Source organism: Nothoprocta perdicaria, unplaced genomic scaffold (genome assembly GCF_003342845.1).
Source record: "Nothoprocta perdicaria isolate Ctin4 unplaced genomic scaffold, notPer1 scaffold_449, whole genome shotgun sequence".
In the NCBI taxonomy this organism is placed as follows: Eukaryota; Metazoa; Chordata; class Aves; order Tinamiformes; family Tinamidae; genus Nothoprocta; species Nothoprocta perdicaria.
Genome location: NW_020455698.1, coordinates 82358 through 105199, shown reverse-complemented (window position 1 = coordinate 105199; position 22842 = coordinate 82358). Strand labels below are relative to the sequence as shown.

The 22842-nt window shown below is 40.2% G+C and overlaps 2 protein-coding genes across 2 annotated transcripts in view; one reads left to right on the top strand and one right to left on the bottom strand.

The window, feature by feature from the left end:
- Positions 1–472: 472 nt before the first annotated feature.
- On the bottom strand, positions 473–17925 carry PCCB (propionyl-CoA carboxylase subunit beta). The gene is made up of 15 exons (XM_026046545.1): positions 17846–17925; positions 16189–16308; positions 15066–15134; positions 14301–14357; positions 12125–12238; positions 11836–11946; positions 11107–11215; positions 10081–10201; positions 7680–7761; positions 5823–5946; positions 4312–4419; positions 3097–3197; positions 2049–2147; positions 1750–1843; positions 473–738 (listed from the first exon to the last, which is right to left on the bottom strand). Exons 2-15 carry the CDS (start codon positions 16240–16242, stop codon positions 617–619), a joined length of 1365 nt encoding a protein of 454 aa, XP_025902330.1. The 5' UTR covers positions 16243–16308; positions 17846–17925; the 3' UTR covers positions 473–616.
- A 4885-nt stretch (positions 17926–22810) lies between these two features.
- MSL2 (MSL complex subunit 2) overlaps positions 22811–22842 on the top strand; it is a 13405-nt gene continuing 13373 nt past the window's right edge. The window contains exon 1 of the mRNA XM_026046551.1: positions 22811–22840. The gene's annotated coding sequence lies outside the window, so the exon portion shown is untranslated. The remainder of the gene's footprint in view (positions 22841–22842) is intronic.

Here is a 22842-nt window from a genome sequence, read left to right as displayed (position 1 = left end):
CATCACATTTGAACTTTTTTCCATGTTTGGCACATTGTAGGTTGGGCTTCATCTCCTTTTATACCTCCTGTACCTGCAGCATCGTTATCTAGATACCAGCTTGAGAGCCAGAGTTGCTTCAAACATCGTTTAAAAGTTGTAACTCAGAGGAGATAAGCAGAAGAACAGAACAGATTAGTCTGAGACCTGCAAAGCTCAAATCAAGGTACACCAGGGATTCAAGCCCAACGTTTTCTTCATGGTGAAGCTGTGGTCCTGCAGTGCAGGAAGTGGTGCTGAACTCCAGAGATCGGTCTGGGGCTAAATTTTAATTCACAAAGGTCTTGACCCCTTTAGAGGTGAGAAGTTGCTGCATACTTGTGTGAGCCACCTTGCAAGCTGAAGGAGCATTTCAACTTGAGCAATCAGTGCAGCAGGCATTGCCAGTTGTGGTGTTTATAGAGATGAACTGGTAGGATCCCAGATTAAATGAGATAAATGTATTATGATTTATTGATGATCATTAGCAAAATCAAAATGAAAAGAAATATTTCTCACATGAAATAGAAATGCTGCTGAAACAGAGAGTACTCAGACACTGCCACATCCAACAGCACAGCCAGGCTGCTTCTCATTCTCAGAGCGGGATATTAGCGTGTTTCTTCCAGGGAGTGGACTGTGCCTTACTAGCCAGCACATCTAGGTCATGGCAGATACGCTTGCGGGTGGTGGAAGGTTGGATGATGTCATCAACAAACCCTGTGGAAGAAACAAGCACACACAAAGAGTTTGTCTCCCATCCTTCCGGATTTAGGTTGGGATTGCAGTTTGAAAACCACCAAAACAATACTCTGAATGCGGTTCACAAGTTCTAAGTGAGCTTGAGCAAAGCATTTAAAATAGCAAGAAAGAAATACTGCTATTTCAATAGTTTTTAATTAGGGACTTTTTTTTTTTTAATTTAACAAAGATGAGCTGAAAAGCAAGGAAAGGACTTCTGGTCCCCGAGTACTGCACCTGCTACTGCAAAGTTTTAACCATAATATCTTTCCGATCTATTAGTTTGATTTCAAGGCTTTCTCTTTGAACCAACAACTCCACACCTTTAACATTGCATTTGCAGGAATCTGTTTTATTCTGTTTCAAAGAGCAGTAATGGTCTACTGCAAAAAAAAAGGAAGGAACAATACTGTAGTTATCTGCTGTGGTCAAAAATAGCTTGACTAAGTCTTCCTAGCTCTGTGGCATCATTACTAGGATTTAGATGAAGTAGTACAAAAAACAGCAATAGACTATGCCATCGTAACTGGAAATGAGTAGAGAGCAGATTACAAATTCTGCAGAACTGCTTTTTGCAACATAATTACATTTTAAAGCTAGAAATAAAAACCACTGGAAAACGGGGGAGAGGATCCCTCCAGGAAGTCCCTAAACTGAAACAGACTCTGATCCTTTTTGAAGGTCATTGCTCTGCACCTGGAACTGGCAAGAAGACTGACAAAGCACCTCTAAGGAAATATGTGACTTTTGAGAGGCATCTCCCGGCTGCAAAAAACTGAAAATATACTTTTCAGTGAACTCCCTTTATCTCTTGCTATCTGAAGCATTTCACAGTTGTTATTTGTCTAGCTGTATTTTCCTGCATGTGCACATATTATGGTAAAATGCTACCCTCTTAAGTGTCACATTGCAATACTCTATTCACTAGCAAAATATATATTTGGCAGTTAGAAATTTAACTGTGTGCAAWGGCAAACTCAAAAACCGTACCTCTCATGGCTGCAGGAAAGGGGTTTGCAAACTTATTCACATATTCTGCTTCTGCATCCGTCTGTTTTCCTCTAAAAATGATCTGGACAGCACCCTAGAAAGACACACATAGCTGAAAGGTGAGTGATAGAGGAAAGCTATCCAATTTGCTTGCTCCCTTCCACCACGGTATAAAAACATGTTCATTCAGGTAGGTTCCTTCAGAGGAAAATACTAGTTGTCTTCATTTTGTTAGGCTTCTTCTGTGCTACCTTAGAGACGGTGGCTGCACAACAGTGTGAGAATGTGTCTAGGTTTACCTTTGCGCCCATCACTGCCACCTCTGCAGTAGGCCAGGCATAATTTGCATCCCCTCGCAGATGCTTTGAGCTCATCACATCATAGGCACCTCCATAGGCCTGAAACAAAAAACAGGACTGATGGAGAGTGATGTCCTAGCAGCAACAGCCTACATTCCTCCTGCAGCTTCTCCCATTCCAGAGACAAGCAACTGGGGCTAAATTGTTTGCAGTAAGAGAACATGAGTGTCTCCATTTGCTAACCTTGAAAGATGGATCCTTGACAATCCAGCCCTACAGCATAGCTGACACACCAGTACTTTATATTCTTGGCTTTCATAGACATACATTACAAGACATTTCCACGTCTCTGGTCAAAATCATTTGGAATTACCAAAACAACACAATAACAACCTTCTACGACTAGGCCACTGAAACCAAAACCCAAAATGAACGTGCTGAGTGAGGAAATCTATCAGAAAGAAAAGCAGGAGGGACTGACCAGCACAGAAAAAGCAGAGATGTTTAACTAAGCTTTTTGTGGACCCAGGGGTCCACAGAACTTACAGCAGCAAAAAGAAAGGATGCCAACTGAGGACAGTATAGGAGAAGCATATGGAAGAAGAGAAAGCACAAGAACATTGAAGCTGGAGGCAAAGCAGAAGAAAGATAGAATCAGCATTGCTTTTCAAAGAAGGAGCCTGAAATGGCATGGCTACRGAAAGAGGATCACAAAAACAGCATATCTATGCAGGTGGCATGTCCTCAGTGAGACAAGTTGCACGAATGAAGGCAACTACTAGACTGAATTGCATTCAAAGGGGAAAGCAAAGAGCAGAAATGTGGTATTTCAGAGTGCAGAGTACAAGAGGAACAAAGGAGCTATAATAACATTCTGACAATAGAAGTGGCTCTTGTAACTTCAGACCAAGAGGTACAAATGGGACAAACAGAGATGCGACAATGAGAGAAGGAAAAAAAGAAGTGAAAGACGAAGATTCACATAACTAAAATTGCTACAAGTGCAAACAGGACCTCTACAGGAACAGCATGAGTTTTTCCAACTTACCTTCCTGGTGATGATAGTAATTTTAGGCACAGTTGCTTCTGCAAAGGCAAAGAGTAGTTTTGCACCGTGACGTATAATTCCACCATACTCTTGAGATGTTCCTGCAAGTCACAGAAATAGCTGTTTCACACTGGTGAATTTACGAAAAAAAAAAAAAAAAAAAAATCCAGTTGGGCAATTGTCATCATCCACTACCAGCAGCAACACTAATAATGCCCAGAATCGTGCTAACCTCTAAATCTCAATAAATAAACAAATAAATAAAATCAAAAGAGCCTTCATCTTGGACTTTCTTGGCGCCAGTTCTTTTATGTGGCACTACGTAGTACCACTAGTGCAGTAAACAGGAAAAATTCTTCAGAGAGATGGAAAAAGACAGTGCTCACACTTGCCTTCACAGCAGGAATCATGGCAGGAATGGGGCAAACCACCAGGTGATGATTAAAAAAAAAAAAAAAAAAAAAGYAGATAACAGATAAAAAAACAAAAATTTACAACATTCCCAAACACAAAATATCCAAAGATGGGCAAAACCAGACATCATTAGATGCAAAAATGAGAATAGCTGAACCAATGACCTTTTTAATGGAAAACTTATTTTAATGGGAGATTTTTTTAAGTAAAAGTTACCTATATGAGGTTGGGATTTCTTTTTTTTTTAATAATTTGGTAGTCTGTTTGCTGGCTTGACTAATTTTTCATGAAATTTTGAAATTTCATGAAATTTTGTGCAATTTTACTCAGCTTCAGGCTCTGACATGCTTAAATGTGATCTCCACACACTCCTCTTAACCTGGTGGCTATTTAAAGCATTTGTTTACTACTGTTGTTAGGTGTTTCACACAACTTTGTGAGCTAGTGCGGCAAATTTTTCTCTCCTAAACTGGGAAAGGAAATAGCAACCACAATCAGAATATATTATTTAAAGTGAAATGCCTAATGATAACATACTAATCTTTCAAAACACCATAAAACACAACATTATAGGAGCACTACAGAGGCTCATATTCCTCTCTTTCTGTAGTGCTGATTTTATTTGTCTCCCATTTATCTACTTGTTTACTCTTAGAAGAGGATTTATTCTGAGATGAAAATCTGGCTTATTTAGGTAAGAACAGTAAATAGTCTTTGTAGGTAGTTTTTTAAAAAATGTGCTTTTACTCTGTTCAACTGGCACCTCTTTCCAACGAAATGAAATACAACAGCAGTACATACCTGGCAAAAAGCCAGGAACATCCACAAAAGTAATCAGAGGTATGTTGAAAGCATCACAGAACCGAACAAAGCGGGCTCCTTTCACAGAAGAATTTATGTCTAAGCACCCTAAAAATTAAAAAAAAAAAAACAGTTAGGTGGTAACAATTCCAATGCTCTTCTAATGGCAATAATTCAAGCAACATCAAAAAAAAAAATCACGTTCTGTAGTATAGCTGTATTCTCTTTTAAAAAACAAACAAACCCCGTATTAAAAAACAACTACAGTTAATGTTGGGGAAGATCTGTCCTGAAGGTCTGCTCTTTTAGTCCTAAGATTGGAGTACCAGATACAGTCAAAAAGCACTTATTTTTTTCTGCAATATAATCTGCAATAATATAATAAAAAAAAAAAAAGATTTCAACATCTTTTAGTGGTGACTACTGTATATATAGTACAGTTTGTTTCAAAAAGCATTGGAAAATCATGTAATTTAWTTTTTTTTTTCTATAACTTTCTCTTTACTGATATTTTTCAGGTCAGTTCAGACTGAAGCACTAGAACTCTCCCTTAAAAAAAAAACCCTCAATGTTCTACTAATATGCTAAGACAGACTAGCACTCCTGGCCAAATATGCTACYACATGTTTCTGTTCTGTTTCAGAGCCTTGTAGCATTTTGCTACATTCTACTAAACTATATTTTCTATATTAAACCTATACAAAAGGCACATAAGAACATATATCTGAAAAATCAGAAATCTTTGCTAAAATTGAAGACTAACAGTAAAGCCTGCTGACTGGCTAGGTCTTTTCTTGGCAAGATTATCAAAAGAATAAACACAGCATACTGGAGCATCTGATTTTTCCTAAACTAATTTGTCATACTAAAAGGCACAGAACACAGCAAACCAGAAACTTGCAATGAGTGTAAAAACTAAGAAATTATCTAAGAAGCAGAGAAGGCAAAAAAATCCTTCAGCAGTCATAAATGGTGATCTGAGTTATAGCTACAGGCTTGTACCGTCAAACCTAAGTTATTTGAGGTCTGAGAACCCTACACTTGTATGCTTGAAAGCTCAGCAATTCTCTAGCTGCAGCAAGTAGCCTTAAAGCTACTGTTTGAGGCATTTTGGTGTATATTATTGTGGTTGAGAGTATGCAGTTTCCATATTATCCTTAATCCAATTAAGTTCAGACTGCTGCCAGCACAAGTGATGGTCTTCTGCCCAATAGGTTACATATTGCTACCACTTCTCTTGGGCTGAATATAGGAATCATTTTGTTACTGATGAGCCAAACCACTCACTGATCGAATACAGGAATTCACCTTTTCTCTGGTGTTTTTACAACAGAGCAGTCACAATGCAGCTGCATGACACTGAGATTTAACAGAAGTGGGAGGAAAACACTGAGAATGAGTAGAGGGTCATTCGAAGCAGAACCTATGCTTTGAGCTGGAAGCAGTTGACTAAACAGGAAGCAAAAACAGTATTTGTAAACAAGTTTCACAGCACAATCCTAGAGCCCAACCTGATGCCACTTTGGGTTGATTGCCCACTATCCCAACAGTTCTTCCATTCATCCTGGCAAATCCAACAACAATGTTTCTGGCGTAGAAAGGCATGATCTCAAAGAATTCCCTTTCATCAACAATCTGCAAGAGGAAGAGTTAGGTAGAGCCCTTATGAAGACATATGCACATAACAAATACAAACCAGCTATGCTTTTTTTTTTTTTTAATCTTTCAGAATTTGTAGAATTCAAAAAACATAAAAGAAAACAACTTCTGTTCTTTGTGGTCTTTATTTCAAGAAATAACTAACTAGTGCACCATTTATTAACAAAAATGCAGCTTAAGTGTTCCAGAGAACATCTCCATGAAATTGTCTCGCCAGCATGCTTTCTTGCAACTTAAGTACTGTCAGATTCCACTTTTTAGAGCAAAATTTTAAACTGATACGAAAAATAATGCTTCTTGGAACTTGGAAACTTTCCATTACACAACATATTTAGCAATTCTTGGTAAACACAGAGGATTTTACTAACAGAGCACAGAGGATTTTACTAACAGAGCACAGCATGTGGCAGATGATCTGTAAACAGCTGTTAAGCTGCAAAGGATGGAGAAATCCCTCTATGCATGGTAAAGGGAATACACACAGCGTCAAAGGTACCCAACTAGAACAGAGAAGCTTTCGTAGCAGCAATTCTCCCTGTAGCTCCAGCGCGTGCTCTCTAAAGTGACACCCACTGGTGTTGCAAGAAGTATCAAAATTCACACGTTCAAAAAAAGACCATAATTACACGTGGAGCAGTAGCGACACCTATACACGGCTGTGTGGTGTTTTCTGATCTAACTCTTTGCTGTCAAGTGATTGTGACAACTTTGCCTGTGCAGGCTGCAGGTTGCAATCATGTGAGAGAATGAGGCAAAAAATGCAAGTACTGGTTAAAACAGTTTTATTTCCTACCTTAAGCTGTCTCAAAGCCTTTGGGGGATTCCTTTCTCCCACTTTGCTTTTAAAAAAAAAAAAAGATCTTTTGACTTGGAAAAGATAATACTGAACTTCATAAGAATCTCCAGATCAAAAAACATATTGGAGCTTTTCCTTCTCTAAAAGGAATCCATCTGCAGCCAGCTGCAAGCTGAAAAAGCAYTAGCTGAATGCGTGTGTGGGGAAAGTCAATCAAATAAAAGGCAAATGCTCAGAATTCACACTGCTAAGGAGCTCTACAGGAGGCTGCAAGAGTTTCACCCATTACAATTGTTTTATAACCATTTTAGTCTCACAAACTTTTAAAATGTAGCAAGTTGTTACAATTGCAAAAAAAAAAAAAGAGTATTCCAAGTTAAGCAATGGAATTATCATTGCTAATCAAGTCAAGCTGCTTTAGTAAAAAAGAATAAATAAAAACAAACAAAACACCCCACCGCATTACTTATATATTACAATATAGGGATTTTTGCAATTTTACAAGTTCCTCCCTTCCACTCCCTCAAGATATCTGTCTCACTCAAGGGAACAAACTTGCCTAAAAATGTCTCTTTGAGTAAATACACAATGAGTAATTTGTGAATGTATCAAAGGATTTTTTTTGACCTCCCTAAAGAGGAAAGTGAATTAGAACATCTTCCATCTGATCAGTTATTATGCATTGAGCATGAGGAGATGAAGTCTGAGTACCAATCACAAGATTCTTTTCATTTGCTAATATGTTATTTTTGTAGTTTTTGATGTCCCTTGTGGTCACAACACAGAGGAAAAAAGTAACTTGTGAAAATAAGCTCACTAAAAAAAAAAAATCTTTGCTGTTGTTATATTGGTTTGTTTTCACTATTTATAGTTATTTAATTTTCCTCAGCAGTGCTCAAACTAGCAGACTTACAGCATGTATGATATCCAGCATATCATAGGCTTTAGTAGATTCCATTGGGACAACTGTCTCCAGCTCAGGAACCAAACGATCACTGCAGAAAATAAAGGTGAAGTGACAGTATTTACCGATCAGATTAATACGAAGACAAAGAATGTGAGTACACAGTTCCACCTGGCTGAGACTTTGAAAAAAACAGCAGAAAGCCAAAAAATAGTCCACCTTCACCTTTGCATTSAACCTCAGCTGTTACAACTCTCTGTTGTTTCTGAGCTGCTTCTTGAGTCAAAGGGGGATGAGCCAGACTAATCTTTTCCTGAAGGAGGCACCTCTTTTTGAGGTATTTCTGCCTATGAAAACGTATCCTACAAATACCAATTTCTTTCTCAGCATAGCAGGGCCTAAAATCACAGGTGCTAAGTATGAGAGTGGGGTGGAAACTACAAATGGCAGTCTGCAGAGGGCACTGGAGATATGTTTGGGGCTAGGGGAGGATTTGGTAAAATTTGGTAGGAAGTGTGAGGTGGCTTAAGCAGGACAGCTATACATAGCTCTGATGCTTTCTCTGCTTATATAAAAGCCTCAGGCTGTAAGATGTCAAACAGTTGTGATTTAAGGGGATTTCACTGTAAAAAATCTTTCCATTTGTGTTTCCCGTAGGTGGGAAGTTATGAGTTTRTAGGTGGCAAAGATAGGACTCCTTCAAACTTTGTCAGTTGAGTGGTTGTGTTTAAAGACTCTTGACCTCTATTCTGCTTTACTCAACAGTGATGCTCTTAGTGCATAACTTGAAACTTCAACAAAAATGCTGCCTCYGTGTTTGCAACTCAGGCTCTCTCTATCAYRAGAACCTGCTGGCTTCATTAAGGATATTCAAGTGTAAGGCAGCATTCACCAGGTCTTCAGATTCKTCTRCAGTGCCCTRGCAGGGGACAGGAATGTACATTTTTATGAGTCATCCCTGGAAAGGCTTTGGAGGGTATCACATTTGTACTGCTCCCCCAAAATACTGAGTCACGAATACTATGAATGTTTTGTGGAACTCTAGCAATAATACTACAAGTATTTTTTTCACATGACTGATTAGAGTATCTTATGCAAATATTTTCATAAAATCATATAATGAAATCTTAATTGGATGAAAGCAACTGATTTTTAACATATTAAACCCGCCTACAAGAGTTTCCAGAACTACTTCTTGGGTAAAGTAAGCATACTATGTATTAAGTTCTGTTGCTTATGGATTATACTCTCAGGTAACCCAAACGATAAGAAAAAAGGAAGCATCAAGTACAGCTGCCATAAATTCAGCATTCTATATTGAGGGAAATTATAAAGCATTGAAGTGAAAACCACCAGCAAAATGAACATATTAGCCAGGATATCACAAGTTCGAAAATCTCCTTCAAATCATCACATATAATGAAGGACATCTGAAATGTTCTACTGGAGGCGGGGGGGGTTAAAAGGCACAGAATTGTGTTTTTTACAGATCTCATTTATCAGATAAGATCTGATGTTCATCAAAGAAGCCATCTGAAGACTACAACAGTCTTGAGGAACAATCACCCAWATCAATATTACTTTTCATTTAGTACAAAAATGAAAATGTACCTAGGTTACAAAGGATCAACACTTACTTCCTCCACTTTGGGCTTTGGAGGAAATAATGTTTTTATACATTTAGAGACACAGAAAGTTAAATCATAACACACAACAAAATAGATGTGGTGAACTAGACACTTGAAAAGTAGAGAGCATATTTGCAGTTAGCCAACTTTGTACTAGAAGGAACCTTTTCAGAGTCTAAGTCATGGAAATTAAAACCTCCAACCATCCAAACATGATATTTTTCAACACCATCAAGGACTTACCCAGAAAGACAAAACAAAAACAACAAAAAAAGGCAGTTTCTGTACTTAACAGTCAAAAGAAATATATACGAAGTGTTAACCATATAAGCAAGGCTGACAGACTGCTACCTAATATATAAAACTTCTTGTTTTCCTCCTTGTCACTTCCCCACCTCTAACCTTAATGACAAAACTTAGCCAAATATTCTACAAAACAGAGCAATTTCTCCCCACTTTTGTCCTCTGCGCTATTTGCTGCTTCATTTATTTCCTTTAAGGGGCTGTGACAGCCCATCAAAACAGAATTACTTCTCCCTATATTCTATACACAGCCAGCATAACAGACATGCTTTCAGATGATAGAAAAAAAAAAAAATAAGCAAATCTAACATGTCTGTGTACCTGCATGCAGAAACAATTCCCAGACTCTCATACMGCAACACAGAATTCATGAGCCAAGAGCCTAAGCACAAAACACTCCTTTCTTTATACTCCTTGTGACAGGGAAGCCATGAAATTCACTGATGAGAGATCACAGGTCTCAGCCTGCCTCCACTTACCTGGAATCATGACATTCACAAACTGGGGCTGGATCGCGGTTGCTAAGAGGTAAATAATTAAAGAACTCCCGSAGATTAAGTAAAGCATCTATATCATTCTCAAAGGCTCTATGTGCAACTCCTGCAAAGAAACAGGTAAACAATTAGTCAAAGTATTTTGCAATTYATTTTCAATTCATCTTCAAGTATGTATCAGTAATGGCACAAAGAAGTCATAACAGAATTCTTTAACAGAATTTTTTAAAGCCAGGTATTAAAAGCGAGGAATTTTAAACCACCAGACTTGACCTCTGAAAATATTCGGAAAATGCTTGGCTGCATCAACCATCCTTCTTAGCAAGTCTGCATTGATGGTTTCATATTGAAAATAATATGAACAGGTTTATCAGCTGTCACAAACCGATCTGGGTACTAGCCTTCCAGAACACCACCCCACTTACAGAGGCTGGATCCGAGCAGTGCGTGTGTATGCGTTTTTGCTTCATCATCAGTCCTGCTCACACAGAATTTGAAGTCCCACAGCCAGTTTTAGCCCCCAGATAAGTTATGTGTCATCAAGACTTGCTGAGGGGGCAAGGGAATAGTTTTATCTCGCCTTGTCACATTGCTTATGGCTAAGAAGTTCAATCGATCATGCCATAGGCAAACAGCAGATTGTTAAGAAGCTTTCAAACTACGGGAATTTCCTCAAGACAATCAAACCAAACCCAAGCATGCCTTGCTGAGGCCTGCACTCCTCCAATCTTTCCAATTCCACAATGGTACATGGACCTCCTACTTTCCTTTCAAAATCCCACAACTCTCCCGCACACCCATGTGGTCTCCCATTACCAAAACGGGCTGTTAAGGGAGTCTAGGCACAATAAGATCCTGTCCTGAAGTASAATTTTATCCCTCAGCCTCAAGTAACACCTACCGGTATAAACATCTGTATTTACTATTTACGTAACCAGCTGCTTAGTTAGAACAACTTCGCATTTATTTCAGAGAGCAAGTTGTACATTAAATCACCTAACCAGCTCTCACCAGATATAGCAGTGTGAGTCTTCGCACCCCCAAGCTGCTCTTGTGTGACATCTTCATTGGTAACAGACTTAACTACATCGGGGCCAGTGATGAATAGGTAGGATGTATCCTGGAGAGGGAGAAGGGACAGTAAATACTAGATCCAAGTATCAGAAGCTTTCAAGCAAAAGGGACAGTGTCTAGGCACTCTCCCTAGGATAGGAAAGCAGTAGAACAGAGGGAAGAATTTCTTAAAATCCTTTTGATTTAAGAATCAAAATAATGTGTTATAATGAAAATCTACAAAAAATTAATTAGCCACAGGTTGAGAAAACTATTCTTTATCTTTTCAGAAATAATAAACTGAAGCTGTTTTAATTTAATCTAACTAAAAGGCATATTTAAGCATTCTTGTTCATCTTTTATTTTCTATTTTTGTATTAGTTCCTATATCCATTAGCAGCCTATGCAAAAAAAAAAAAAAAGAAAAACAAAAAACCCACATCCTTCATTTCCTTAGTCTTACAAGCAAAACAATGGCACAGGACCATTTTAGTCTTGCTATCAATAATGACACTGATAATTAATGGCACTAATAACYAGTAACATTTCAATTTCAATGACATTCCTGCAGCAAATTCCAAGCCTGTTCTGAAGCAGGAGAGCATTGCCAAATAAAACCTTGATGCAGAATCTGATTGTGACTGAGCAATGTTACCAACGGCAGCTCAGCACATACCCCATCCTTACCTTCACCATGAATGTGAAATCAGTTAAGGCAGGCGAATATACAGCTCCACCAGCACAAGGACCCATGATGAGGGAGATCTGAGGAACCACCCCAGAACACAGAACATTTCTCTGCAACAGAAAACACACAGATGTCTAGTTTTTCAGAAAGTCTCTGCATCTTTGAAGCTGTGTAGCATTGTCACAAGGATTCCCCAAAACAAACAAGAGAGAAGAACTCCTTTATATATTGGGAAAGAAGGTGGAAGACTTTTCCACCTTTGTGCAACTCATCCAGCTGCCTTCTTACCAAAAATATATCTGCATAGCCAGCTAGCGACTCCACTCCCTCCTGGATACGGGCTCCTCCTGAGTCATTCAGCCCAATCACAGGTGCTCCAACCAGGGCAGCTTGATCCATGATCTGRTGATAAACACAGCTGCTCAGTATTATTTTAGGTAAGCTAAAACTCTAAAGCAAAAAGACAAAAAAACACCCCATATGCCTCCCAAAATATCCACACRTTCCCTTGAAAAAAAAAGCCATGCATGTTAAAATTATTGGAACTGCTTCTGTAGCACTCACGTTTACCTTTACTTGTACTATAGTCACTAATCACTAGCTTATGTATCATGTCCTGACCCTTTCAGACTTGCGATTGAGGCACATACTGACTCCTTGTCTTGCCCATTAATATTTACGTGCCATTCTAGCTGTGCACTCCCATACTCAGAGCGTGTTCCCCAAACTCAGTGCTGTCTCGCACAGAGTTTGTGCACCAATCTGCGTCTGCTCTAACTCGAGCTTAAATCATTCTCACATAAACGTCCGACCTGATCTTTAAAGTTTATTGCAGTGGTGATGGTGAAATCTCCCTAAGCAGTATATGCCAGAGGCTTAAGTGGAAGGAACGAACTCCTACGATGTTATTTAAAAATATTCCTGCTTATTAGATATCCCAGTATAATGTTGGCCATTTTTGTAACACTACAGTACGGCTATATTGTGTTAAGATAATATAATTAATATATAGAAATAAGATCTGATATACTCCTATATCATTTTCTATAAAACTACATATTGTCAGTTGACCCTCATCTTGAATTCTGCAGTTGCCCTAAATTAGCCTTTTCAATCACTGCTACCAAATTATGTTTTATTTCAGACACACTTTAACTTAATTGAGATTTTAAAAGCTTCAGTCCCATCTTTCAGAGTTCTTGCAGGATCATCCTCAAATTTTATAGTGCCTGGAAACACAGCAGATACACTTAATTGCAATCAAATCAATAGTATCCTAACAGTACCAAAATTCCCTCCTGAACACGAACCATGACAACCATCTCCAACTGGTTCCCAAGTAGCTTTATCCCTGTCTTATCCATGACATTTAAGAAAAACAGTGATTCTTCATGCTTTGTGCAAGGATGTCCATTTGAAAGTTGGAACAGCACCGCAGCAAATAGAGAGCATTTGCAATATAAATACATTCCCAGATTTAAAAATCCTGTATGTGGTTTGGAAACTGAGGCTGCATGAGCCACAGGAGGCCTTGTTTGCTTATGTGAATGTTATGCAAGATATTTTCAAAGGCCTTAATAGGAAACAGTGCAGGTAACATTCACATTTCTCCATAGAAGAGACGTTATCCTAGTACAGAAAGGATATGTTACTGAAATCAGTTCCCTGACACATTTTGTTCTCTTCCAGGGCCTTATATGCAGATTAAATCTTTTCAGTACCAGCACACCAATCCCCAGCGCAAAAAGACATTGCAAAGCTTCACTGGCAAAGGGAAAATACAAATGCCCTTTCCCAACAACAAAACTAGGCAAAGCCGAGTCCAAAGTCTTTGGACTCTTTTGTCTTTCRTCTCCTTACTGCTTAGGAGTCTATGTCAAAAAGTAGCATTCTTAGGAGGAAAGTCCCCTACATACCTTTTTGTTTTGTTTGTTTTTCCTCTGATTTCAGAGTAAGAAAAATCAGGAATTTTCACAAGTTCATGCCATTGATCAGCCAGGCATGCAAAAAGTCTTGTCTTGCATGCCCCTGGGGTTCAAACACCATTTTGTCCAATCATATGTACTGACAAATGAGAATAAACAGCCAAAAGTGCCCGATAACAAAAGCCCAGAGGATCAAAGTGACCTTCAARTTGTAAAGTTGTTTAATTTTTTTCAGATTGTTTACCTATTCCATTTGCTTTTTTACAGAAAWTAAACTTTCATGTAACACTGTTCATTTCAACTTAAGTCAAATAAAATGTRTATTACCCTGTTGTGCATGGAAGGTTTTCTAAGGGCACCTTTCTGCATTTGTGCTTTTACACCTTTACTGACAGCAGGAGATGCACATTTTCAGCTTGCAGTGATATGCATCAGTCTGCTTAAAGTCAGTCACAAATCATTTTCTCCAAAAGCAAAACAAACAAGAAAGTAAACAAACAAAAACACTGACAAATTTGTTTTCTCCTCTGAAATATTACCTTGCAGATCTTCTGTGCATGAGCTCCAGATAAGCTGCCTCCAAACACTGTAAAATCCTGAAAGAAAAGAAYAGAAAGAGATTGAGCAAAGAAGCATTTCAATAACAAATAGTTAAATGAATCCCAGTAGTTTATCCTGATAGAAAATATTGCTAGCTAATATCTCAGGAGACATCTCAGGTGATAGCTGGATTTGGAGGGAGATAAGATGCTGAAAGACAGTGTACCACAAGGGTGCACGTTTAACATTCTTTCATTTAAAAGATGATTTGATGTGTGGTCTGAAATCAATGCCACCATCCAGCTCAACTACCTGTGTTCAGGCCCACAGGGTAATAACACAGTGTCTTTTCTTGGAAAAACTACGTACTCAAGATAAAAAAAAAAGCTGGGTATGTGACTTCCTCCAAGATCACACAGCAACAATCATTCTGGCTGTGGTAGCAGTTTGAACAAAGGCTACTTTGTGGCCCAGAACAGATAGGCAGTTACCAGTGATATTAAAGAAAGCTCTTCTTTCACTGTGTTGAGACCCAGTCAACACAAATCTCTACCTACAGTGTTCCCTGTAAAATATTTTTATTTTAGTTTAAAATATATGCTCTATATATCCACTTATATCCTGTCTATCACAACTATCTATCTCTTCAACTAYTTGGAGAGTTCTAACCTAAACAGGTAAGTTACTATACAGTTGTAAGGAAACATGGTGAATTTCAAAGGACAAGTTGATGATATTTAAAAGATAACAAGGGAAAAACATACCTGACTGAAAACATAAGCCAGTCTCCCATTAATCCGGCCCCGGCCGGTCACCACACTATCTCCAAAATACTGCATTTAAAAAAAAAAAAAAAAAAAAAAAAAAAAAAAGTTAAAAATAATAAAAAATCAAAGTATAAATGACATCGATGAAAACAAACCTTATGCTAAGTATCAGGCCAAGGCAACGACTGGTTCTCTGTGAGGACTCCAGAAAGGCTACCTCTGTCCCCAGACAGACAATTGGAGATAAYGTCAACTAGTGGTTACGTATTACAGTGAACTATTAGCAAATYTTGCAAATTCTCCTTAAAAAGAAAATCATCTCATCTTGAATTAAGGCAAATTGCATATTCAGAGACACGACATCTTTTATTAGAAACAACTAATGCTTTTGAAAGAAATGGTTACATCATACAAATTTTTCTTGAGGTGTTGATAAAGAAAAGAAAATGGAAAGATTAAAAAAAAAAATCACACAATCATCCACAATACTTAGTCTGGCCCATTTTTCATCCTCTAAATAATGACAGTAGATAGAATTGGAAGAGAAAGGAGAGCCCGAGAATGCTAAAATATGCCTATCTACATTGCCTCACTTTGGAGCATAGGAAATAACATGGCTATCTTTCAAGCCGCAGAAAAGCAACTTTCCCGCACTGGTAGAAAGAAATTCCAGCATATAAATGCTTTTTACTGTTGCAGATTTGCATAGAAAAAAAAAGAGAGAGAGAGGGGGAGAGAGAGAGAGAGAGAAAGTTGTGCAGGGCCCACTGTTACAAGGCCTGCTTATGCTCAAAGTGATCATCCTCAGRAATGTCACAGCACCTTGGGGACTTTTCCAAGGCTATACATACAGCAACTCTAACAGCTCTGGTTCTCAAAGCCAGCCTCAGCACTGAATACAGCAGGCAGTGCACCTCTGGTTCCAGTGTCCCGTTAAATGCTGGAGAAGACGTTATCAGCCAAAAGGCAATGGATAAGAAACAAACCATGCAAACGAGCAAATGGAAGTTAAGAGCAGCAGAAGAAAATTTGCAAAGCCGGAAAAAAAAAAAAAAAGTGTGTATGTGACAAGCTGAACGACAAAGGAAAATGAAACAAGAGTCCTATGAAACAAAATTACCTTATTCTCATCAGCATCCATCCCGAAGTCAGAACATCTGTGTTCCACGAACATGTCATATTCATCAAAACTGTCAGGGTCCAACAACAGCAGAATTCGCTCTCGTGCTGTCAGCTTTCCCTAAAAGGAAGCAAGCAACAATTAACAGAGTTATCAGGTGCTTCTGGTTCCATTTACTCCCCACCAGTGAATATGGTTTAATTAAACATTCCTTTGCTTGTTCTGCTGTATTTTTCCCCACTAAACATCAGCATGCCCCAAAGCTGAAAACAGCCCATGTGGTGATTATCCTCCTTAAAAACAAACCCAGTACCAGCCACACTTGGAAAATGCAGATGACTACTGGAGCACCACTCCTGTGAGAAAGTGGCCGCAGGATCTCTAAAAGACATCTTTTCAACCAGATTCAATAGCACCACAGTTATTTTTGCTATACGTTTGAACACGGCTATTAAGGCCTTTGCTGGRTTCTTAAATATGGAAACCTTCCCGGTCAGTCCTCACCAATAGTTCAGGGTATCCACCACACACATTGACATTTGAGAGCACAGTTGATGAGAAGAAAAGGGAAATATGAGGGTCTCTGAGGGCTTACTGACAAGTTCCTTTTGTTCTCTTTCCTTCAGACACCCATATAGGCAAAAGTATCATAAGACTCCAGAACTAGAAATGCATGTTCCTTCCTAACTACTAATGATGCCACAAAATAATAAATGATTGCAAAGTTGTTTTTCTCCTAGTCTTCCAATACCAACCAGCTGAGCATCCTCCTACAAAGATCAGGGATCTCATTGTGGAACAAAACCCGTGCACTTGGCTTGCCCTTGTTGCAGACAGGCCCCTACCTCAATGCGAGGGCAAAACACAACCAAGCTGCTCTACATAACTTATGACTTAAAGAGTACATGGAAGTCAAGCCACGCAGGAAACACAGAAGCCACAGGCTGCACTTTTATAAAATATGCCATATGGTGCCTTAGGCCCCTAGACAAGGAGAAATGTTCMTGTGCCAATGTCCTAAACGTCACTCTGTGAGGATGCACGTCTTCCCAGACACTGTTTGACTGGGAGGAGGAGACTGCTGGCAAGCAAATGGAATGTCTTCATGGGAATGGCTTATTGCTACTTCCTTGCCTCCTGCAACTGTGATTGTATTACGAGGCCCTTACTCAAAATAGAAAAAAAAAAAACCCCAAAGAAACTGTGAATACGAAGAGGAAATCTGTATTGCTACTCCTCTCAGGACCAACTAAATCCCAAACACAGAAAGACTAAAAATTCAACAGTTGCCATCCTCTCGTGTATTTCCACGATTTACAATCTTCCCATGTGTATTTTCCTCATTTCCAATCCTTCCACGTGTATTTCCTTAATTTCCAGGCCTTTCAGCTCTCTGCTCTCATCTCTTAGAAGACCAGCTCGAGTTTGCAGCAATGGAAGGAGAGGTGAAGCAGCCGCGGCCAACACATCTCCATGTCTAACAACACGCTAACCTAGAGGTTAAACAGCACAGGCATGTGGAAGTCGCAGCCTGCGGCCGTGCTGCCCCTCACACGGTGCTTTCCAGCCCGCCACCGTGACGCAGGGGACGCGCCGGGGACTGTTTTTCCCCAGCGTGCGGCCCTGCGCCTCCTGCGCTGGCCCCGGCGCCGCTCACCCGCCTGTGCTGCGCCTCGATGCGGCGCGGGCCGCCGCCGAGCAGCGCGGCGCGGCGCTTCTCCTCGATGCGCGCGGGCACGGAGCTCGCGCGGCGCCCCAGGGCCGCCCACGGCCCCGCCGCCCGCCGCAGCGCGCGCAGCCCCGCCGCCGCCGCCGCCATGTCGCGAGCCGGCGAGCGGCGCCCACGGCGCCTGCGCGGAGCCGCCGCCGCGGGAAGGCCGCGAGCGGCCTCAGGAAGCGGCTGCCGCCTCGCTCGCGTCGCCAGTTGTTTTTATTCAATATACGGATAACTGCGGGCTCCATCTCGCGCTCACAAGTCACATTCCCTTCCAGAACATATAGCTAACACGGATGCTAACAAATCTTCTGGACCAGGCTATTTTTTTTCCCCCTGAAATCTTACAATCCAAAGACCAGCAAGGTTAAATATGAAGTCTCTTGTAAAAGCCCCTGTGGTGAAGAAATCTGGTAGGTGGCTATGCAAAGTCAGCAGGCTTTTTACAGCAGTGTTTAAGGAAACCATAAAGCCTGTAAAAACAATAAAGATTACGAAGCAAATTAGCAAAACCAAAGCAACACCCCCAAAATAACAACCATAGTGAGTAGATAAACAAAAGAGACAAACTAGAGARGACACAGGGGTGTTGTGCAGGAAACTGATGTCCTACACATCTGCTGGAGGTATTAATGAAGTAAAAATGTGGGATAGGGAGATCCTGTGTGTTTCTAGGATTTCCAAAAGGCTTTGGGGAATGTGMCCTCAACAGAAGCTCTTGAAACTCAGTTGTCATGGCATGGCAAAGAAAGTCCGCCCAGACACCTGCAGACTCACAGTTGGCATGAACGGGGTGGCTGGGCATCAACCAACTACCATCTCTTCCAACTCCAGTGTTAGGAGAGTCAGCTGAAACAGTCAGTTGGAGGCAAATAGGTGCCTGCATATGCCAAAGAGGTTTGGAGGCCACTGGACAAATCAATGGAAGGAAAGTTGACTGTAAAAGACTATAAAATACAGCAGTACCACTCCTGGCTTAGGAAATTTCCAAGGCACAAACTGCTAGAGGTTGGGAGGCTGTGCTGGAACAGTAACTCTATATACTGGCACTATTAATAACTGCTCCCTACATGTCAGTGTCTGCTTTTAGAAACAGGACACAATCATTCTTACAGTCCTCTATTGTTGGGATTGCTGTGGGTTAGATATTGTCCCAGAGCTGTGACAGGAATGGCAGTTACTCATGCAGCTGGAAGTAGAARTGTTCCCAGCAGCTTCAAGATGCCCATGCAGCACAACTCAGGACAGGAGAGAGAATTCCAGGGCTGAACCAAGTCACAGGAGGACTTTAAACCATGAGATAACCACCTCCTGTTACTCAACTTCTCCAGGTCCACATAAATAGTAATGTGTATATTTGGGTAGATGAAAGTATTAAAAAAATACCAGTTCCAACACCAACTTGTCTTCCTTTAAGGAAAAAAAAAAAAAAGATAGGTTAACTTGTTAAGTCAGAGGTCAGAGCAGTAACCTGGGTGTGTAATGGACAGATCCTTGTTCCCAGAAAACTACACAAAGCAGTACCCTCAGCAAACCTAAGTGAAGCAGCAGAATATATGCAGAGCCGAACCAGTATTTCTACATTTGCAGTTTGGCTCAGAGTCAGCTTGAATATTTGGTGTTAATCCCCAGATCATCTCCACTTACTTTGTGCTCTTCCAGATCTTAAAAGTGGTTTTGGTGGTGTGGAGCTGACTTCATTCCTGCTGAACTCCAGTGAAAGTCCTGTCCYGATGAAGCTCCCACACTCCTGGAGGCCCAGGTCCTGAACCTCATCCAGAGATGAGCAGACATCAGCCGAAACTGGACTCATTCATATTAAAGCCAGAAGTGACTGCTGTGATCATGCCAGACATGTTGCGACATGAAATTGCTTCAATAAATTATTTATTGAATTGTATAGTATTTTACAACTATATTTCAACTACATTGGTATTGAACTTATCCCTGGAGGATAATCCAGTGTAGCTTTTGACACAGTGTTCCTTAATCAATTAACATCCTTTTATTGAAAAATTAATCCTTATATTGTCTTTATCAGCTACAGTGAAATAATCACAGTCTGTTTTTGACAAACCAGCAGAGACTCAAGAAGACTCCTGGTTAAAGATAAAATGTTTGCCAGGGAAGTAACTAGGAGGCATCTATTGAAAAAGGCAACACTTGTCTTCCAGCTTAAAAATAAGAAAGAGCAGCAAGAGGTTTAGCAATCYACTTGACATCACACAGCGGATTTTTCAGTAAATACAAAAGGTTTAAAGCTTTGGTCAAAAATAAAGGCTGCACATAGGACACGAATCTGAAAAGTCACTTTTAGGGCATTTCAAGAAGATTTTATTTGCCTGAACAGGGAGTTAGGTAGTCAAGAAAATTAGTAAAACTAGGGTTTTCTAGCAGTTTTTCTGTCACATTTGCAACTAAGACCCAAAGGAGAGAGGTCAGAATATCTCTGCTTAAATAATAATAAGAAATAAAAAACAAAACACAGACATGGGGGCCAAAATCCCAACACATTTTTGAAAGAGGGGCTCTTCAAGTTTGGTGGGCAGCAGAGCAGGTGACCAAAAGGAACGGGAAGGGACGCTCCTGGAAGGAATGCCAATGGCCTGCCCCTACGGAGCTGCAGAAGTTGCTCACAGAAGACACAGCAAGATAATAAGTTATCCAAACTTACTTTTCCTGGTATTCATGGAAAACAACAAGAAACTCCAGCCTGCACGAGCAAGAGTTGATTTTGGATCTGTGGGACTATATCTGCCAAAACCATTCTGTGATTCTGTGAAAAGGGCCCCAAGAACTTGAAATTGTTTGTTTGGCAACACCTTAAAAAAGGAAAGAGCTTCAGTGAGGAGATTGACTGCTGTGAACGCTAATTATACTTTTCCACTATCAACACTTATCCACATCTAATGTGCATGTTGGGAATCTGCTTTGTGACACTTTTGAAAGATTAGGTAAACAGATTTGTTAGAAACATTACCCACAATATGAAGTCTACAAGTGTAGCTCATGCAAGTACCAGTACTACCAAAAAAAAAAAAAAAAAAAACCCACTAAAATGGGTACTTTGCAAACATAAAGTAGCTCAATGCAGAACATGTTTAGCATCTAGTGATATCTTCATGGCCTAATTCCAGGAAAAAAATAAATAAATCAGTCTCTCCTGACAAAACTCCTGATGCAAAACATGCATCATCTCCATGACTTCTGGTTATTCCTACACAATTTAATAACAACAGGATGAACTTGATTACCAAAGATTTAATATGATATGCAAAATGCATTACCATACTTGATGCTAATTCAAACAGAACAATTATTAGGCCAGGCATGCTTGCACAGCTAGAGAAAAGGGATTGCTGCTACATCCACCATTCTCTTTGAAATCAGTCAAGTGCAGGTAGAACATACAGTTACCCACTAAAGGAGAAAATCAGGCTGAATAATAAGTGCGAGAAAAAGGCATTCTATAGATTTCATACCCAAAAATTCCTTTTAGAGATAACACCTAAATGAAAAGAATGAATTGTGGACAACTGGCTTGCAGAGCACAATAGGGAAAAACAAACATAGGGATTTTGTGGGTGGCTGGGTTTTTTCCTTTGTATGTTTGTTTTGTACTCTGAGATCGAAGGGACCTTAATGGGGAATATTAAATTCTCCCCAATTTCAGAACAATATGCATTTGGAATAGTTTTGGGACAATGCAGTCACTCTGGAAAAACATGTCAGAACAAACACTTTGAGCAGTGTTCATTTGGACACATTGGGAGAGTCTACAGTTTATTTGTGAGTAGATGGGGCAAAAGTAGATGGATGCGGCCCTGTGCCACATGCTCTAGGTTTCCCTGCTGGAACAGGAAGGTTGAACTGTATCATCCCTAGAGGTCCCTTCCAACCTTAACCATTTTATGATTCTGTGAAGAGGCTGGAGGTTCCAGAATCATGTGTTTTACCAGGATTTTGGAGTCATGTCATGGTCTCTAAACTCCCTTGGAAATTCTCAGGTTTCTCTTCTATAAACTACATTTACAAGCCAGCCACTGTGATCTCACCAATTACTCAGGAGTCACAGTAAAGAGTCACAAGCTTAAAACCATCGTGCAAGAGCTTAGAACAAAAGTGCAGATCATTGTGTCTGAGAAGAGTTCAATCCATATTTTAACCTAATGTAAGTGAAATGACCAATTCTTCCCCAAAGCAGATGGTAAGTCACTGGACATGTTGATCCATGACCACAGTCACCTGGAAAGGTGTTGAAAAGCACGGAACTGTGCAGTCAGCCTGACAACTCTACTGGCAGAAGGGCATGGAGAAGTGGGTAATTCAAAGCAAATTCATAGGCAGCCTATAACCTGCCCTGTGAGGAGAACGCACCTGTTTGGGTCCAAGTCCCAGAAATTTAGTCTGGCTAGACAGCACCAGATGGGAAATGTCGAATTGATTTTCTAATGCAAAAAGGTAATCACATAAAACTTTCGGCCCGTTTTAAGACTCATTCATAGAAATAGACCAAAATAATAAGTTGGAATATCCCTGGAAATACTGTTTGTTTTGCCCACACCAGTTTGAAAGCAAGTCTTCACGCATTGCACAAAACAGTCTCAAAAGGCGTATGGGCTTAGAGAGGTAAAAGACATGGAGCAAAACTAACAATAAAACCACATGGTTTTAAGCACAAGAGTAACCACACCTCAACCCCTCTGTGTGCCCCTTCGCCAGCAGAGGAGAGGTGGTAGTTTGAGAAAGCAACTTGTACTCGCACGTGAAGGAGTTTGTTGGACGTTCTGGGGGTTTATTCAACATGGAGGCTCTTGCCGAGCCACACTTCGAGGCTTTCTGGAGCAAGGCCACCTGGCCGGCAGGGGCAGCGCTCCCGCCGACCGGGCGGCCACAGTTCCGCGGCAGCCGCACCACAAGGGCAGGAGAGGCGAAGCGGT